This window comes from Mucor mucedo (assembly GCF_025094135.1).
Source record: "Mucor mucedo strain NRRL 3635 chromosome Unknown EV154scaffold_99, whole genome shotgun sequence".
Lineage (NCBI taxonomy): Eukaryota > Fungi > Mucoromycota > Mucoromycetes > Mucorales > Mucoraceae > Mucor > Mucor mucedo.
Window position 1 is genome coordinate 133,556 of NW_026252383.1, and position 15,521 is coordinate 149,076.

At 35.9% G+C, this 15,521-nt stretch overlaps 5 protein-coding genes across 5 annotated transcripts; 2 read left to right on the forward strand and 3 right to left on the reverse strand.

The window, feature by feature from the left end:
- The first annotated feature begins 23 nt into the window (after positions 1–23).
- EV154DRAFT_520027 (uncharacterized protein) lies at positions 24–599 on the forward strand. Its single transcript, XM_051602781.1, has one exon. It carries the CDS (start codon positions 30–32, stop codon positions 522–524), a length of 495 nt encoding a protein of 164 aa, XP_051454202.1. The 5' UTR covers positions 24–29; the 3' UTR covers positions 525–599.
- Positions 600–1,941, reverse strand: EV154DRAFT_520033 (ras family-domain-containing protein). Its single transcript, XM_051602782.1, has 8 exons — positions 1,871–1,941; positions 1,745–1,766; positions 1,643–1,653; positions 1,498–1,559; positions 1,340–1,406; positions 1,202–1,268; positions 1,080–1,133; positions 600–1,026 (listed from the first exon to the last, which is right to left on the reverse strand). Exons 1-8 carry the CDS (start codon positions 1,901–1,903, stop codon positions 707–709), a joined length of 636 nt encoding a protein of 211 aa, XP_051454203.1. The 5' UTR covers positions 1,904–1,941; the 3' UTR covers positions 600–706.
- Positions 1,942–2,073: 132 nt separating this feature from the next.
- On the forward strand, positions 2,074–4,842 carry EV154DRAFT_545211 (maintenance of mitochondrial structure and function-domain-containing protein). Its single transcript, XM_051604642.1, has 6 exons — positions 2,074–2,315; positions 2,384–2,476; positions 2,541–2,719; positions 2,791–3,240; positions 4,247–4,379; positions 4,515–4,842. Exons 1-6 carry the CDS (start codon positions 2,141–2,143, stop codon positions 4,712–4,714), a joined length of 1,230 nt encoding a protein of 409 aa, XP_051454204.1. The 5' UTR covers positions 2,074–2,140; the 3' UTR covers positions 4,715–4,842.
- A 225-nt stretch (positions 4,843–5,067) lies between these two features.
- Positions 5,068–6,943, reverse strand: EV154DRAFT_520038 (cytochrome P450). The gene is made up of 3 exons (XM_051602783.1): positions 6,474–6,943; positions 5,393–6,403; positions 5,068–5,318 (listed from the first exon to the last, which is right to left on the reverse strand). Exons 1-3 carry the CDS (start codon positions 6,895–6,897, stop codon positions 5,155–5,157), a joined length of 1,599 nt encoding a protein of 532 aa, XP_051454205.1. The 5' UTR covers positions 6,898–6,943; the 3' UTR covers positions 5,068–5,154.
- A 2,746-nt stretch (positions 6,944–9,689) lies between these two features.
- Positions 9,690–11,567, reverse strand: EV154DRAFT_484773 (uncharacterized protein; the record flags this gene model as incomplete). The annotated part of the gene is made up of 2 exons (XM_051598687.1): positions 9,690–10,975; positions 11,087–11,567. 2 exons carry the CDS (start codon positions 11,565–11,567, stop codon positions 9,690–9,692), a joined length of 1,767 nt encoding a protein of 588 aa, XP_051454206.1.
- Between the last annotated feature and the right edge of the window lie 3,954 nt (positions 11,568–15,521).

The window sequence follows — 15,521 nt, forward strand, 5'->3', positions numbered from 1 at the left end:
TCTTTATTCTTTTCTTTTTGTTAATATCAATGGCTATTCTTCCCAGCATCGATTCTCCTTTACCTGATCCAGTTGACCCATCACCTGGATTTGATGCAACTACAAATACATACGACGCCAATGTGACTAGTTATAGCAATGGAGACAATAAAGCATTAATAGCGATTGAAGTGATATTTTCTCTACTGGTGCTGGTGATTGTGATGTTTTGCTTCTCTGCTGGACTAAAAAGAAGAAGAAGGATACGAGAAGAACGGACGGAAAGAATGGTGGAGAATGCAATAACGACAACAGCATGTCGTCCACAAGTAGTGGTTACGACCATTGTGCAGACACATTCGAGTGGTACTGTCACCACATTACTACAGGTGCCACCTCCGTCCTATTCACCGCCTGACCCGACAACGCAATTGTCTGGCGAAGCAATATCACGTCTCGATCGGCTTTTGGTAAATCAAATATGTACTCCACCGAATGGTGTAACGTTACCTAAATACACTGATCTGTACAGGCCAAATTCATAGAAAACAATAAAATGTATATTCACTCATATGAACATGATGATGTGCATTTGTGTAACAATAAAGGTGAACATTAATAAAAGAGAGGAAAGGGTAAAATGTTTATTATAATTTAAACAGACAAAAAAAAATATGTGTAGATATCAATAGATTCTTTTCTTTTTTTTTCAAAATATATATGTACTTTAACAGCAGCCACCACTGCTGGAAGCCGCATTGGCAGAAGGTAAAGAAGAGGCACCTTGAGGAGCTAATTTTATACCGTTTGTTTCGCTATTCATATCGATGACACCATCCTGTATCTTTTGTTTAATTTCCTCTGCAGTTTTAGTGAAGGCCTTCTCTACATTATCAGACAATTTTGCTGATGTTTCCAAAAAGAACAAGTTATTCTCCATAGCAAATTTCTCTGCTTCTTCTCTTGATACCTCTCTATTCTTTTCTAAGTCGACTTTATTACCAATTAGCATAATAACTGTATTAGGGTTTGCGTGCTGACGAACATCTATATTCCTGAGGATTAGTCTCGAAAACTATCATCTTTCTTATTCTTATTACCTTCCAACCAAACAGGCAGGTTTTTAAAAGTGTCTCTTCTTGTGATATCATAAACTTTTTTTTTTTTAAATTTCAGTTCTGGTACCTGATTTTTTTTTTTTTTGGTTTGTTTATTTATTTACCTAATAATGCACCAGCAGCACCTCTATAATAACTTCTTGTAATAGATCTAAATGACTCTTGTCCAGCCTAGAATATACAAAATAAAAAAAGAGTCATGACACAAGGAACACAAGAAAAAAATGAAAAAATTAACTTACGGTATCCCAGATTTGTAACTTTATTTGTTGCCCATCGACTGTAACGAAACGGGTACCAAAACCAACACTATTATTTATGTTTAAAACACATGTAACTTTTTTTTTTGACTCCCCCTTTTTTGTGCTCCCCATAAGAAAAAAAACTAGTTTATCCTTACCCAATAGTTAGGTCATGAGCTGGCATAAATCTCTTGTCTGTGAATTGTAACAAGATGCACGACTATTCATAACAAGAAAAAAATTGGGGGTGAGTTGTGTTAATTCCGAGATTGTAAAGCAAGACATGTCTCGGGTTTATTCTACCTTTCCAACACCTGATATTCCATAGTCATAGTAAGACTGTTAGCATTTTTTTTTTTTTTTTTTTTTTTTTTAACCACACAAATATGCCATGATATTATTTACCAGTGTCACCAATAATGATATACTACACAACCATAGAGACAGAAGGAAAAAAAAAAGAAGGAGAGCGTAACGTGGTGGGTTGCATTTAATAAGGGTTGAGCTGTAGTAAAAGGTCTATTCTTTTACCTTGATAATATAATTGTACTGGTACTGGGACATTCTCGAGGGTCAGTAATATATATATAAAAAAAAAGGGTAGTTTGCAGTAATAAAATGTAAAATGAAAAAAAAAAAAAAAAATCAAAAGGGAAACAATTAAAATCCCACCAGCGATGATGTCACAAACATAAATTGTGAATGTCCGACACAAATTACGCGTACTTTGAGTGGAAAAGGCCCCATTTGTTACTTTCTTTTTTCTTTTTAAGCAAAAAAATCTAAAAAAAAAAAAGTATTATGCCTTCTACCACAACAGTACAGCCTTCCATCACAGCTCACGTTCATCCTCTTGTCTTACTTTCAGCAACAGATCACTATAACCGTGTTGCTAAGGATACAAAGAAGCGTGTCATCGGTGTTTTGCTTGGTCAAAATAAGGGCAAGACAGTCAATGTTTCAAACAGTTTTGCAGGTATACAGGAGTTTACCACACACACAAACACCCATTCAATACTTATTGTTTATCTTTCGCCTTTACAGTCCCATTCGAGGAAGATGAAAAGGATCCTTCAGTATGGTTCTTAGATCACAATTATGTTGAAGCCATGAACGATATGTTTAAGAAAGTCAATGGTAAAATACAGGTGCCCATCTATCTAGGCTTATTTTTATTTAACCTTTTATATTTGTTGCTTAGCAAAGGAAAAGTTGATTGGTTGGTATCATAGTGGACCCAAGCTTCGTTCTTCAGATTTAGAAATCAACGAGCTCTTCAAGAGATACACACCCAACCCCGTACTTGTCATTATCGATGTCAAGCCTAATGATGCTGAGATACCCACTGACGCCTATTTTGCTATTGAAGAGATCAAGGACGTAAGTAGACTTGTATGACTAGTGATTTTTTTAGGAGTGGGAGGACTGAATGATTATAAAAATGTATGTAGGATGGTACTACCACAACAAAGACGTTTATGCATGTTCCATCAGAGATTGTTGCAGAAGAGGCAGAAGAAATTGGTGTTGAACATTTATTGAGAGATATCAAGGACAATGCAGTTGGAACATTATCTACTCGTATCACCTCTCAATTAGGATCACTTGGTGGATTACAAGGCCGTCTTGAGGAAATTCGTGATTATCTTCAAAAAGTCGTTAGTGGTAAATTACCCGTGAATCATCAAATCATTTACAACCTTCAGGATATGTTCAACTTGCTCCCCAACTTGGAAAATCATGAGATGGTCAATTCATTCAGCACAAAGACAAACGATCAATTATTATTAATTTACTTGTCAAGTATGATTCGTTCCGTCATCGCCCTTCACAACTTGATCGACAACAAGATTGATAACCTCAAGAGCGAAACTGCTTTGGAGTCCTCTGAGGAAAAGGAAGTGAAGGAATTGGAACTTGAAACTGCTAACTCTGCTGCTGAAAAGACCGATAAAGCTGACAAGACCGATGATATGCAAATCGAGTAGATCTTTTTTTTTTTTCTCTCTTCTGCAAAAAAATTATAAAATTTAAAATAAAAAGCCTGCAATCTATGAATATAGCATGTCCTTTTTTTTATAGTTGTATTGGAACACTTTGGAGACATTATCAGGATGATGAATGTATTCGGATTTTTTTTTTTTGTACATGGTCAAGAAAAACAATGCAAGCAGTATCTAGACCTGTTCTTGTAGTATAGCTATCAATCAGAAATACATATACCAGAAACTTACTCAAACCTCAAAAAACAAATAAATATATTCAAAGATAGTTACCGTTTTGAAAACCAAACACCACGCAGAACCGGTTTATGTAAGGTATACACCAGAAAACTGAGAGACAAGAAGCGCTCGTAATTTCTCTGTCAGTCAAAGTACACATACTATTTGGATAGATATTCCTCCTCTTTCTCGCTCCATATCAGCCGGTATATATCACCACAGACTAAATAAAAAGTGACGGAGTCAATGCTATCGGAACAACTCAAGAGATGAATGGTGATAGGCACACTAGTCTGGTATTGACGTAAAATTTTCGAAGCAAGAATACCATCAAATCATAACAAGATATCACTTTCTGCCAAAGCCAAATAAGTACGTGCTCAATAATTGAAATTCTATGTGATAAAAGACTTCCCGGTTTCACTCAGGGCTTCATCTATCACTAAATTAAGACTTATCTGACATGTAAAACAAAAGTGCCAAGTCTGAGCGGGGGGGAAAAAAAGACGCGAATAAGGTGGCTTAAAAATATCAGCCAATGGAAGTTGGGTGTGTAAAAAAAAAAAATTGTTTTATAGACAAACAAGGCTAACAATAAGAAATCCTCCTCTTTCGTATCCCCAACTTGTAAAGTAGAATGAAAATAGAAATGAGGCATGAACAGTTCAACTAATATGCACCGTAGATTAAAATGGCCCCTACTGTCAAGTCCAAGAAGAACGCCGAGTCCATCAACTCTCGTCTCCAACTCGTCACCAAGTCTGGCAAGTATACTCTTGGTTACAAGACTACCTTGAAGACTGTCCGTCAAGGAAAGGGTAAGTGAACAAAAGACTACATAAAAAAAAACCTCGGGGGGCAGGAGCCCAAAAAGAAGTAGTCATTTCTTTTTTAATCTTGCCACCTTGGGCAGAGATCGTCCCCCAAACATTTTACTAACAATGCCCTTATAGCCAAGTTGATCATCATTGCTGGTAACTGTCCTCCTCTCCGTAAGTCCGAGATCGAGTACTACGCCATGTTGTCCAAGACTGGTGTTCACCACTACAACGGTAACAACATCGATCTTGGTACCGCTTGTGGTAAGCTTTTCCGTACCAGTGTTCTCTCCATCACTGATGCCGGTGATTCCGATATCTTGAGTGCCCAATAAAGTGTTCAGCTTCTTTTGTTAAAATTGCTTGATGTTATGATATTTATCAAACTTCAAGCACTTTGAAAGAAATTTGCCCACTTGTATTTTTTTAAATAAAATCTCATTGTTTATTTGAAAAAAAAAAACCTTTTGTTCTTCACATATCTGTATTAAAATCTTGCTATCATATCGGCCGTATTACAGTGTCAGAATTTCTAGCAGCAATACTGGTACATGTAAATTTAACTGCTGCCCCATCCATCATCGCGATACCTCTACCTAGACTTCCTTTATGTTCTACCAAACCCAAGATCGCAGTGTCGCTTTATAAAACAATGTTTACCATAAGAATATATCAATCAAGAATGTTATAAATTGTACAATAGTGAAGTATAAATTTAATTTATTATATACATGTGTATGTTGGAGCGGGTAAATTTTTCTAGAGTTGCACTATATTAATTTTTACGTGTAAAAATTAAAGGATCTTCACAATTGGTAGCCATAACACCACCAACGCTTTGAACAGGTACGGGACGCTTTCCATTAGCGGTCTTGATATCATAGTTTTTAAGAAGGTAAACTAAAGTCATTTGAATTTCTTGGACAGCAAAGAAACGGCCTGAATTGACAAAAAAAAAAGAGGAATTTTGGTTAGGAGTATGATCCATAAAAGCTTGGTTTATATTTTCTTACCTGGACATAAATGTTTACCCATACCGAAGGAAGCGAAATCTCTACCTGGAGTGGTACTTATTTTATTGTGAGACATATCAGGATCCATTTCATCAATTTTACATCTAGTAGAATTGTCACCAAAGTTCAATTGACGGAGAGAAGACTCGATGATACGTCCCTTGGGTACTTGATACCCATTGGAAAAAGTAAAATCATACATTGCTTTTTTACCATTGGCGATTTTATCGGCACCTTGACGAAGTACTTCGCGCATAAAGTTATTCAAGAACTTCATCTTTGAAAGTGCTTCGGGGGTGACAGGACCATCACCAGGAAGAACAGTTTGAATTTCGGACTGTAATCTTTCCATCAGATCGGGACGAGCAAGCAACCAATAGATACAGAAACTCAAGTTCATGGAGGTGGTATGTACAGAGGCAAAAGCGATCAACAGGACTGATTGTGAAATCTGTTCTGGACTCAAATGGGACTGAACACCATCTTTATCCGTCTTTACAAATTCAATAAGACCTTGCAAAAAGTTCTCAACTAAACCATGTTCTTGACCAGCAGCTTCAGCCAGTCTCATCTTCTCACGACGTTCACGAACAACAGGTGCAACATATTTCACCATAACATCGATGTGCTTTTGAGAAGATTGAACATAAGGCAATACGAGTTTGTGCAAAAAGGTGGGTGTCACCAAGAACAGACCGACATTACTAATCACATCGCCGGTGAACTGCGCAAATGATTCAATAACCTCAGTATTCAAAGCGAATTCGGTACCGATTAAAGAAGGAACACTCATGTAAGCAACGAAATTTTGAAAGAATGGACTAGGACGTTTGATCAAGGTGGGATTTTCGTTCAATAACGCATCACAAGCGTTAAGCACTCCCTGTTGAATATCCTTTACATACATGGGCATTTTTGAGTTGGGAATAGCGATCTTGGCAACAGAAGGATTGACAACCATTCCAATATCCATTGTGGGTTCGTCAAAGACATAATCGAGATGAAGAAGATCTAAGTAAAAATTAAATCGTTGGTACAATGATCCTGATTCACAATGTAAAATATATATGTTTGTTTTTACCTCTTACAACACCATGATCCAAAGATAAATCAGACTGATCTGCAACCAAAGCTTCTTCTGCTGATTTTCCGCTTGCAACCGTGATGATCTTACCAAGGACATTAAGGTTGTATACTTCTCCGTATTTTTCGTTACACCAGTCGAGGAATCTGGACGGAGTATACATCAAATATAAAGAATGGCCGACGATAGGAAGAGCAAAAGGAATCGTGGGAGGTAAGTTTAATCTTTGACGTTTAGCCTTAATGTATGCAGAAAGATTGTACAAGGTTAAAAATGTAGCAGCACCTATAAACATGAGTTCGTTCTTTGAGGAACGTCTATACATGTCTGTCAATTTGTGAGTGACAGGAAGCTGCTTGATGAGTTTTACAGCATTATGAATAGGTGCATTGTTGGTAACAAGTGTGTTTAAATAATCCATTTTTTTTTAAATTTTATGAAGGTAAGTTAATGTAAGAGTTCTGAATAAATTCACTAAATGAGAAAAATAAGAATCGAAAAAAAAATATGGCCTTTTATACCAGCATATACACGGAGGAACAAAAAACCGACGCTAGGAGTTCCGTCATTTACATTTGTACTCAGTTATTCGGCCCTATCGCTGCCCGGACCAATCGTTGTATGAATATTGCTTAGCCTGGGATAAAATACAAACATTTGCAGTGAGAGCAAAAATTATGTCATGTTTGGGGGGATTTGCATCCCACTTGTATTACCAAAAATGTATTTCGCATCTTGAAACATAGAAATTTCCAGAATTCGAAAAATCGAAAGAAAAAAAAAAAGGACGAACGTTTTCTTCGAATGTACGAGTAAGAGTTTTGGATTTTATCTATTTTCTCGTCTAGTAACGATTTTTTTTTTTTGGGGGCGGGATACCATCTAATTTTGCTGTCCAAGTTTATTAATTTATTAATTTACAATTTGGTTTTTAAAAGTAACACACGCAGAGACTATAATTAATATTGGTGAGTATATGCCATGAGCCAGATATAGCGCCGACCCTTGCTGGTAGCACATGCAAAATTGAACCAAGATAGTCGTAACAACCACATTTATTTCTATTTTGAACTTAAATGATGTTAGTTTTTTTTCTGGGCGAATAAATAAGTTGAATTCCAAGATATTTTACTCACCTTTTTTTAGACAAACGAAGAATATGATTTAAAAGAGATTATTTTTGAAGCAAAGTGAACAGGATTTTTAGATGTTTACCTGTAAAGCACCTAAACTCAACATAAGTTGCGCGAATGTGGTCATCTGAATACACTATGTAAACTGTGTTTACTATAGCGATAACTGAAAATAAAAATCCTTATATTTCAATACTTTGACCTATTAGTTTTATATATTAATCAGGTCTATTCTCATTCTGATTGATCCTTCAATTATGCTTTATCCTTGTATCTTTTGCTTATTAGTATTTGATCTATATTATTAATTTCATTTATTTTCTATCACTTCAGCTTCTGAATAAACTAGCTGTGGTGCTCCTACAACTCGCAATTCTAAACTCTATTTTATTTAAAGAAATCCTCTTTATCCCGCCTATACTACTCGCATACTCTCATTCCACTATGATATCCTTAACAGAGACTAGAAGCTTCGGCAGCTACTCTACCTATTCAGGAACGGCTATAAAATCTAATCTCAGTTTGACATATGAGGGAGCTAGTACTGTGTCGAACCAATAAAAATATATTCGCAATAGGGTTCTTATTATACATAGGCATATGTAATATAATTAAGTGATAAGTTAAGAAGTAATTATATTCGTGGAAGTAGGCGTCATATACGACAGACGCTTTTTACATCAAAACATTCGCCAGATTAAATCTGGTAAAGAATACGCAGTGTCTTGTGAGGTATTCGTTAAAAATGACACGTATAAAAATAAAGAGATACAATAATTTTTATTCGGGGTAAAAATAGACTAAAAATAACTCTGATGCTATAAAATAATTGATCCTTTTTATATTTAATTGATCCTTTTTATATTTAATTGATCCTTTTTATATTGCACGACTCTCTTGGGTTGTAATGATGAGTCAACAGTTCCTCTTTGAAATAGATCTATACTTTGTTTCCCATCTTGGTTTGAATGAATGCTACTCGTTAGAATTGTTTTCAGTTAATGTTGTCCCATATCGGTGGATCGGGAGTACGAGTATACTAATAAATTTTTAGTATTACAAGGCACCTATTTTTCGGATCATGCAACGGTTACTGTAATAGATGCATACTTGTTTGTCAAGTGTAATTGGCAATAGAACATAATAGTTGATCATTTATTTATTATCTTTGTAATGAATAAATTACGATCCCAAATATAAAATGTCTTATCGATATTTGTATATTTCGTTGTAGAAGCTAGGTATCCATTAATTCATCCCTATTTCTTTATACTCTTTATCAGCAGTATAATTATATCAATATATAAGTAAATGAACCATTTATATTTATAGCTGTTCTATTCTCTCTCTGGGTAGCTAATCCATTGAGAGATCTATTAATATTAAGTTTCTTTTCTTATAATTCTTGATTTGATCTGAGAAGATTCTCTTCTCAATCGGTGATATCGTAACTCAGTGGTATAACATTCGGCACTTAACTGTCATTCGTATATCGTATTTAGGCCAATCATGCAATCTTTAATATAGAAGTATGAACTCGTAGTAGGAGAAGTTGTATAGCAGTATACAGGCGTACGCTGATATGCAACATCAAAGGTTGTTTTAATTTCATGGTTTATTTATTTAAACGATTTGCTTAATTATTCATAAGTGAATCGTACCCAAATACGACAGAGCCGAAGATTAAATCAATCATGTAACTCTATATATATATTATGAATAAACCTGGAATTGCAGGAATTTTTATGCTACAACTAAAATTATGACATAAGATTGGTAGTTTTTAATAGAGACAACATTTGAAAAAGATGATAGGCCTTGTTTCAGTTCCTGAATTTCGTTGGGTGAACCCACAGTCGAGGCCAAAACCCAATACTCGTCGTATTCAATAATATTGATTCAGCGTAAATATATTAAAGACATAGTTAATTGTTTAAGGTTCTTATTTGAATGACATTTTTTAGTTGAAAGCGACTGTGCAAAAAATCACACCAGCGTCTGTTCGTCTGCCTTATATAGAGCACAAAATGAAGTCTTGGTATGTATTTGTAAAGCGACAAGTGATTTTATTTAGTAGTATCTAAAAGTCGGAATAGAACAAACTAAAATCAGGTAAGTCCATATAACTTTTGTCGTCACAAATGATGGGCTGTTCTTCTATGCGAAGAAGGGATTGAAGGAATGGTAATTTGATTGCCAACATTTTGATATCAAAACAACGTATATCAATAGTTTGGACTATATTATTTCCCTTGGAAGTTTCAAATTCTAAAAACGAAGATACTGCCAGTTGATTATTTGTGGAGATTTTATAAAAGACAGGCGAAGTCTTGTTCTTTGTTAATTTGATATAAAATATTTCCCTGTCTTTGAGATCGGGTTCATCATAAAGATCATCATAAAATTCTGATTTCCACAACAGAGTACTAAAAGAAGTATTGGGCATATTAATCACATCATATAGTGATGACATGCCAAATTCCTTATTGCGTATGGAAGAGTTAATAAAAGCCACAATTTGTAGCCTGCTCGGTAAGCGGCTAGACAGCTGGCACAGATAGTCTTCATCAAATTTACAATATCTGAATTTGATCCGTTCCAGAGATTGGATTGGCTTGACAGTATGTTGCTTTTTATGATGGAATGTGCTGTCTGCAACCCATAATGTATCTAAATAAGGACAGTAATCCGAAATAAGATCGAACAGATTACCTTCTACCGAATTTTCAATATCTGCATCTAAACGTATGTCTACATCGCCTTGTGAACCAGCATCAAAATCCAATGCTTTTAAGTTGGGCCCAAGAGCCTTGATCGCGTTTATCTTTGGACAGTCAACAAGGCATATTTTTCTGTCAGAATGCAAGACAATATGGCGTGCATAATTGTCTTTTTGATGCATATTACGAATATTGTTTTTGCCAGTGGTGTTGTAAAAGATGCCATAATATATTTTTAAGTCCCTATCGAGTTCAGATGTCCGTTCATCCATTATTATATGGAGGTTTTCATACAAGTTGGGTACCTTGGAAAAGACCTCAACGTCCTTTACAAACAGGAAGGGTATCGTGCAGACTGTCATTGAGGCCACTAACGTCAAGAATTGTATCCAAAGTTCATTATGTATTTCTATTCCCTGTGTATTCATGCGTTCCCATTCTTCTGGGGATGATTGTTGAACACTATTCTGGTGGAATATATCTTCTGAATCACCATCAGCGTATTTAAATGATTTTACGTTTGGGAATAAATGCAAAACGTACTGTGTAAGTGTGGAGTTGATTGTCAGCATTTCGCCTATTTTTAGAGACCGGACATTAAAGAGAGGTTGCAAATGAAAAGGTTCTGCAATGCCCAGATGTTTTTCTACACCATTATAGTCATATGAAGCGAAAATGCATACAGAGGTTTAGGAGTAACAATATTGTAGCTTTTCCAAGACCACGAAAAAGTTGCTATGATTTGCCAGTCCAAAACTAATTGACTTCAGATTTTTGTATATCGGCAGCTGGTTTAGTGTCTCATTTTGCTTAAAGGTGGCCTTGGTCGTAGAGTAATCACAAAGATGTATATGTTCCAGTGTATCTTTCAACGCATATGTTGCATGCCCATATTTACGAACAGTATGGGGGTGTGTGAAATCGTAAGCAGGCATTCTTTTTAGCTTGGTTCCGCTTCCGGTCAAGACTTCCAAAAGCAATTTGGCATAAAACGAACCTTTTTTTAATTCTGCTTGTTTCAGAGAGGTGATATTTGGACATGATTTGAATAATCGTCCCAAGTTGAGCTCCAGTTGGTGCTTGTCATCGAATAACAATTCAACCTGTTTGACTAATTGACCGCTGGACGAATTGAACATGCTTGTAACAAACAGCTCGAATTGGCTGATTTCGCGTAAAGTTACATTCCTGTAGATTATAGTTCGGCTAACCATATACCAGTGTTTGGAAATTAACATGCATTGTATGTGTTTGTTTCATCATTGCCCAAAGCAAGATCAATGATCTCGGTCAAGATCTCGATAGGTAACTTGTTCCAGTTTGAAATTTTCCTAAGGTACAGCCAAAGTGCACGTGGTCAAAACGTAAGACATGTGATTTGGCTGTTCTGTAGACCTGAAAACAAGAATAACCAATTAAAATACATTATGGTAACTACGAATAGATGTATATTGCATTATTTGTACTTGTTTTGACAGTTCTATCATCGCTCTTTTGCCTTTAATCTGGTTTGATCTTAATCTTTTACGCAGAAGTATTATGGTAAAGTCCAAACGAGAAGCTGAAACTAAGCTGTAAAACACATAAGCTGGTTTACACTATGTTGGTTATGAAAAATTCTGTTACTTCGGGCCTGACCTGAAATTATTTATTTTGTTTACAAAGCATGCGCGGCCTAATCAATGTGAGTCTATGATTCTTCTTGCACATGTCAAAATTCTGAGGATCAGAAACATCTAAAATGTAGTAAACTTATTGAATAACTCTTACAAGCTGCATTTTTTTGTCTAATTCGGGGTAAGTTGGAGAAGCAAGACAGATATCAAAGCTCTATTTTCTAATTATTCTTTATATGGAAATTGTCCGTTTTGATGAAAATTGTTCATTATAAAATAGGTGCTTTCGTTCCGTGCATAATACAAAATTTGTGTACCTACGTTTAAAAATTCCAAAGACAAGTTAAGTCTGAAAGACGTTAATATATATAAAAAAAAAAGTGACCAAAGCAAAATGGTTTTTAAAATCCCTTTCTAGAAACATGCTCGCTCTTCCAATAATTGGTTTTTATTGAAAGAAGAGTTGTCATGTCTTGAAAATTTGTGGTTTTCTGATACATTCAAGTGTGGAGATATTGTAGAAGCAAATGCTAAATCATGCACATTAAATATAAAGTTGGTAAAAATCTAAAATCTAAGCGCAATAAGCACTTCTAGCCAAGGCAATTCATCTAATTTGATAGCCTCATCTCTCAAATTCAAAAGAAGCACACCATCAAGAAAGTGAATATCTTTATACGATGGAATACACAAAGCTTACGATGGTATCAATTTATAATGATATCCTCAGCGCACACGCTACTTTTTATAAGAGAAACTTCACCTTCACTTTTTTTTTATGCGAAAAGTACTCAAGCTTCAATTTGTCGATGAGTCTTCAGCAATTCTCTCAAACACTCCTTGGGTATGATACCCTCAACAAGGTCAATGCGATATCATCTTTAAAGGGTATTTCCTTGGCCATTACTGTACACGCTTTATGCAGTATAGTAGAAACGCTGTTGAACCCATGTGCTGATGGCATTACTGTTACAAAGAATGGTTGTCTTGCTGCAGATCCTTTTTTTTTTTTTTGTAAAGTGGTTCTTTGAAAGAAGCATCCACCTTTAAAATTGTTATGGTAATCATAAAAAGTTCTGACTTGGAAGAATCGCTCTTTAAAGAAAAAAGAAATTGTTAGCAAGACAATTTTAACCTTTACTTTTCAGGTCGTCAAAAGTCCATGTTACAAGCAGGTAGGCTAAAGCACTCACTGTCTTGGGCTAAAAGAATGCGCCAATAAAAGCTATAATGGCTTTCCTTGAGTCGAATATAGTTTGCATAAAGTGGACACAAATAGTTTATATTTGTGTGTTGTATAAAGTGTAAGGCTGTGTTGCTTGACCTTTCTTGGACATTACGCGATGTTGTTTGTATGAAGAATGGCATTTTAAAGCACACGAAAGAAAAGCTGCTTTTCAAAAAAAAAAAAAAATCTATCCCCGCTTTTATAGGTCTGTGAAGAATTTGAGCTTAGCTAAAAGATCTTTTGTGTAACTCAATTGAGTTTATTAACGAATTACACAGCAATAATAAAACAATAGTTCTTTCCATTTTATAATTTTTGGTCGTTATTAGCCTTTTCAGAATAAAGCGCAGGATAAGCCAGTTTGACTCAAAAGGGATTAAACTTAGACATATATCAGAAACTTCGACTTCATTGTGACGTAATCCGTTAGAATACACTATAGAAAACGTATCTCTATTCAAGCTACAGCCTGAAACCAGTCTAAATATATCTCTAATCAACATCTTACGATCAGAGACTGTCAATTCCCGGCCAACATTACATGGTGGAGTAGCTGGGCGCTTTGACTTAAATAATAACAATCCTTTCGTAAAAAAATACAACCGCTCGTCTTAAATATTATGCAACAACAACAACAGTTTCAACAGTTCCTACAACAGGTTCAACAACAAAATCTCACTAACCAAGCATCCCCAACCCAAGTTTACAACATGAACAATCAGTTTATGAGTAACCCGACAATGTATGGAATGTACCCTCAACCCATGCCTATGATGTATCCAGGTCCAATGCCTGTTTATTTAACTAATAGTGTACAAGGTTCTATGATTATCCCCTTCAGTGGAGAATATCTAGATACAAGTGAAAGTATTTATGACTTCTTAGAACAAATATCCTATCTACCCACATTCTCTTCTCTTACTAGTGCTCAGGACAAAGAGAAAATCGCTGTGATTGGATCTCACTTACGAGATACTGCCTTATCATGGTTTCGCAGAACGAGTTGGTCAGACATTGCTTATGGCTCCGAAGATCAAGAAGGATCCTTTGTGTACATGTTCGTCAATCACTTTTTAACTAACGCCACCAAGTACAGGCTTAGAATGGCTTTCAATAGAAGAGTGCAAGGCCCTAATGAAGATGCAGTTAATTATATTAAAGAAAAAGTAAATCTATTCAAGAAGTTTAACAAAACAGAGAATTACGAAGAGAGTACTTTAGTTGCAGATGTGGTACAAAATTTAAATTTGGTAACTCAAAGGAACTTACGTGCGGCACCTACTTCATTAGAAGATTTGAGAGCCCAATTAGCTCAAGCAGATTGGATTATGAGAGAAGAGTTACGTGTCTCGTTGGCCCCTTTGATGAACAACGGCTTTGGAAGTAATACATCCTATGGTACCGCTAGTAACAGTAATGGATTTGATATTTATAACGTAAACACCGCACAATTACACACCATCAAGCAGCAATGGGAGCTTTTTCAGCTACAACAAAACATGAATATGTTACAGATTAACAATGTATCTAGTAGTGAGAATGTTAGAAAGCCCACTTACGCTCCCCGTAACAATAATGGAAGAGTGCAAGAATCCAATGGTAATTCTCAAGAAGTAGCTAATCAACAAGCTCAAGGCAATGGTGATACCTTGAAAGTTCCACGATCCTCAGTGACCGGCAACACTAACTCTGGATCCTTTTCATCTCGAGTATGTTACAACTGCAATGAAGAAGGCCATATACAAAGAAACTGTCCGTCCTCGTGTGGTAACTGTGGTGATGAGAATCACACAGCTAGTGGATGTAGAAAGCCAAGAAAAACTCAAGCACAAAACCAGGATTTTCGGGAAGGACACCGCCAGTAGGTAACGGTGTCCCAATTTTAAATATCACCTTAACCAGTGAACAAAATCCTACAAATATTATAAATGCAGTAAACGGAGAAACTGAGCAACAAGACGTTGATATGTTATCCGCTGAAGAATGGGAGACTCAGAAACGTGCACGACGAGCTATCCAACTAGCTAAAGCACGTGCTAGAAAGAAGGAGATAGCGTTGTTAGACAAGGAAGCATTAGCTCAAGGATTACCACGGCCATCTCAAGTAAACAAAGCTACTAAGAAACATCCCTTATTGATCAACAAAGAAGGTAAACTGGACCAAAAATTCAACACTGCGGAATACTTGAGGTCCTTGACGGTGACCCTTCCTTTGGCGGAATTCCTTTTCTTGTGTCCATCTCACAATCAACAAGCGAAAGAAGCTTTAGGTTTTGCTAGTAATAAATCTGTTAGTAATGTTACTAGTGGAACAATAGTGCCACCGACATTGGCCACTCCCAGCGATG

Bases quoted from the DNA above. Each gene is read 5' to 3' on its own strand.
- EV154DRAFT_520027 (XM_051602781.1), top strand. From the start codon at position 30: ATGGCTATTCTTCCCAGCATCGATTCTCCTTTACCTGATCCAGTTGAC.
- EV154DRAFT_520033 (XM_051602782.1), bottom strand. From the start codon at position 1,903: ATGTCCCAGTACCAGTACAATTATATTATCAAG. The intron at 1,767-1,870 runs GTAAAAGAATAG...ATGGTTGTGTAG, and splicing joins AGTACAATTATATTATCAAG to TATATCATTATTGGTGACAC. The intron at 1,134-1,201 runs GTAAATAAATAA...AAAAAAAAAAAG, and splicing joins TGCTGCTGGTGCATTATTAG to TTTATGATATCACAAGAAGA.
- EV154DRAFT_545211 (XM_051604642.1), top strand. From the start codon at position 2,141: ATGCCTTCTACCACAACAGTACAGCCTTCCATCACAGCTCACGTTCAT. The intron at 2,477-2,540 runs GTAAAATACAGG...TTTGTTGCTTAG, and splicing joins TATGTTTAAGAAAGTCAATG to CAAAGGAAAAGTTGATTGGT. The intron at 4,380-4,514 runs GTAAGTGAACAA...ATGCCCTTATAG, and splicing joins GACTGTCCGTCAAGGAAAGG to CCAAGTTGATCATCATTGCT.
- EV154DRAFT_520038 (XM_051602783.1), bottom strand. From the start codon at position 6,897: ATGGATTATTTAAACACACTTGTTACCAACAATGCACCTATTCATAAT. The intron at 6,404-6,473 runs GTAAAAACAAAC...ATTTTTACTTAG, and splicing joins GGATCATGGTGTTGTAAGAG to ATCTTCTTCATCTCGATTAT. The intron at 5,319-5,392 runs GTAAGAAAATAT...TTGTCAATTCAG, and splicing joins GGGTAAACATTTATGTCCAG to GCCGTTTCTTTGCTGTCCAA.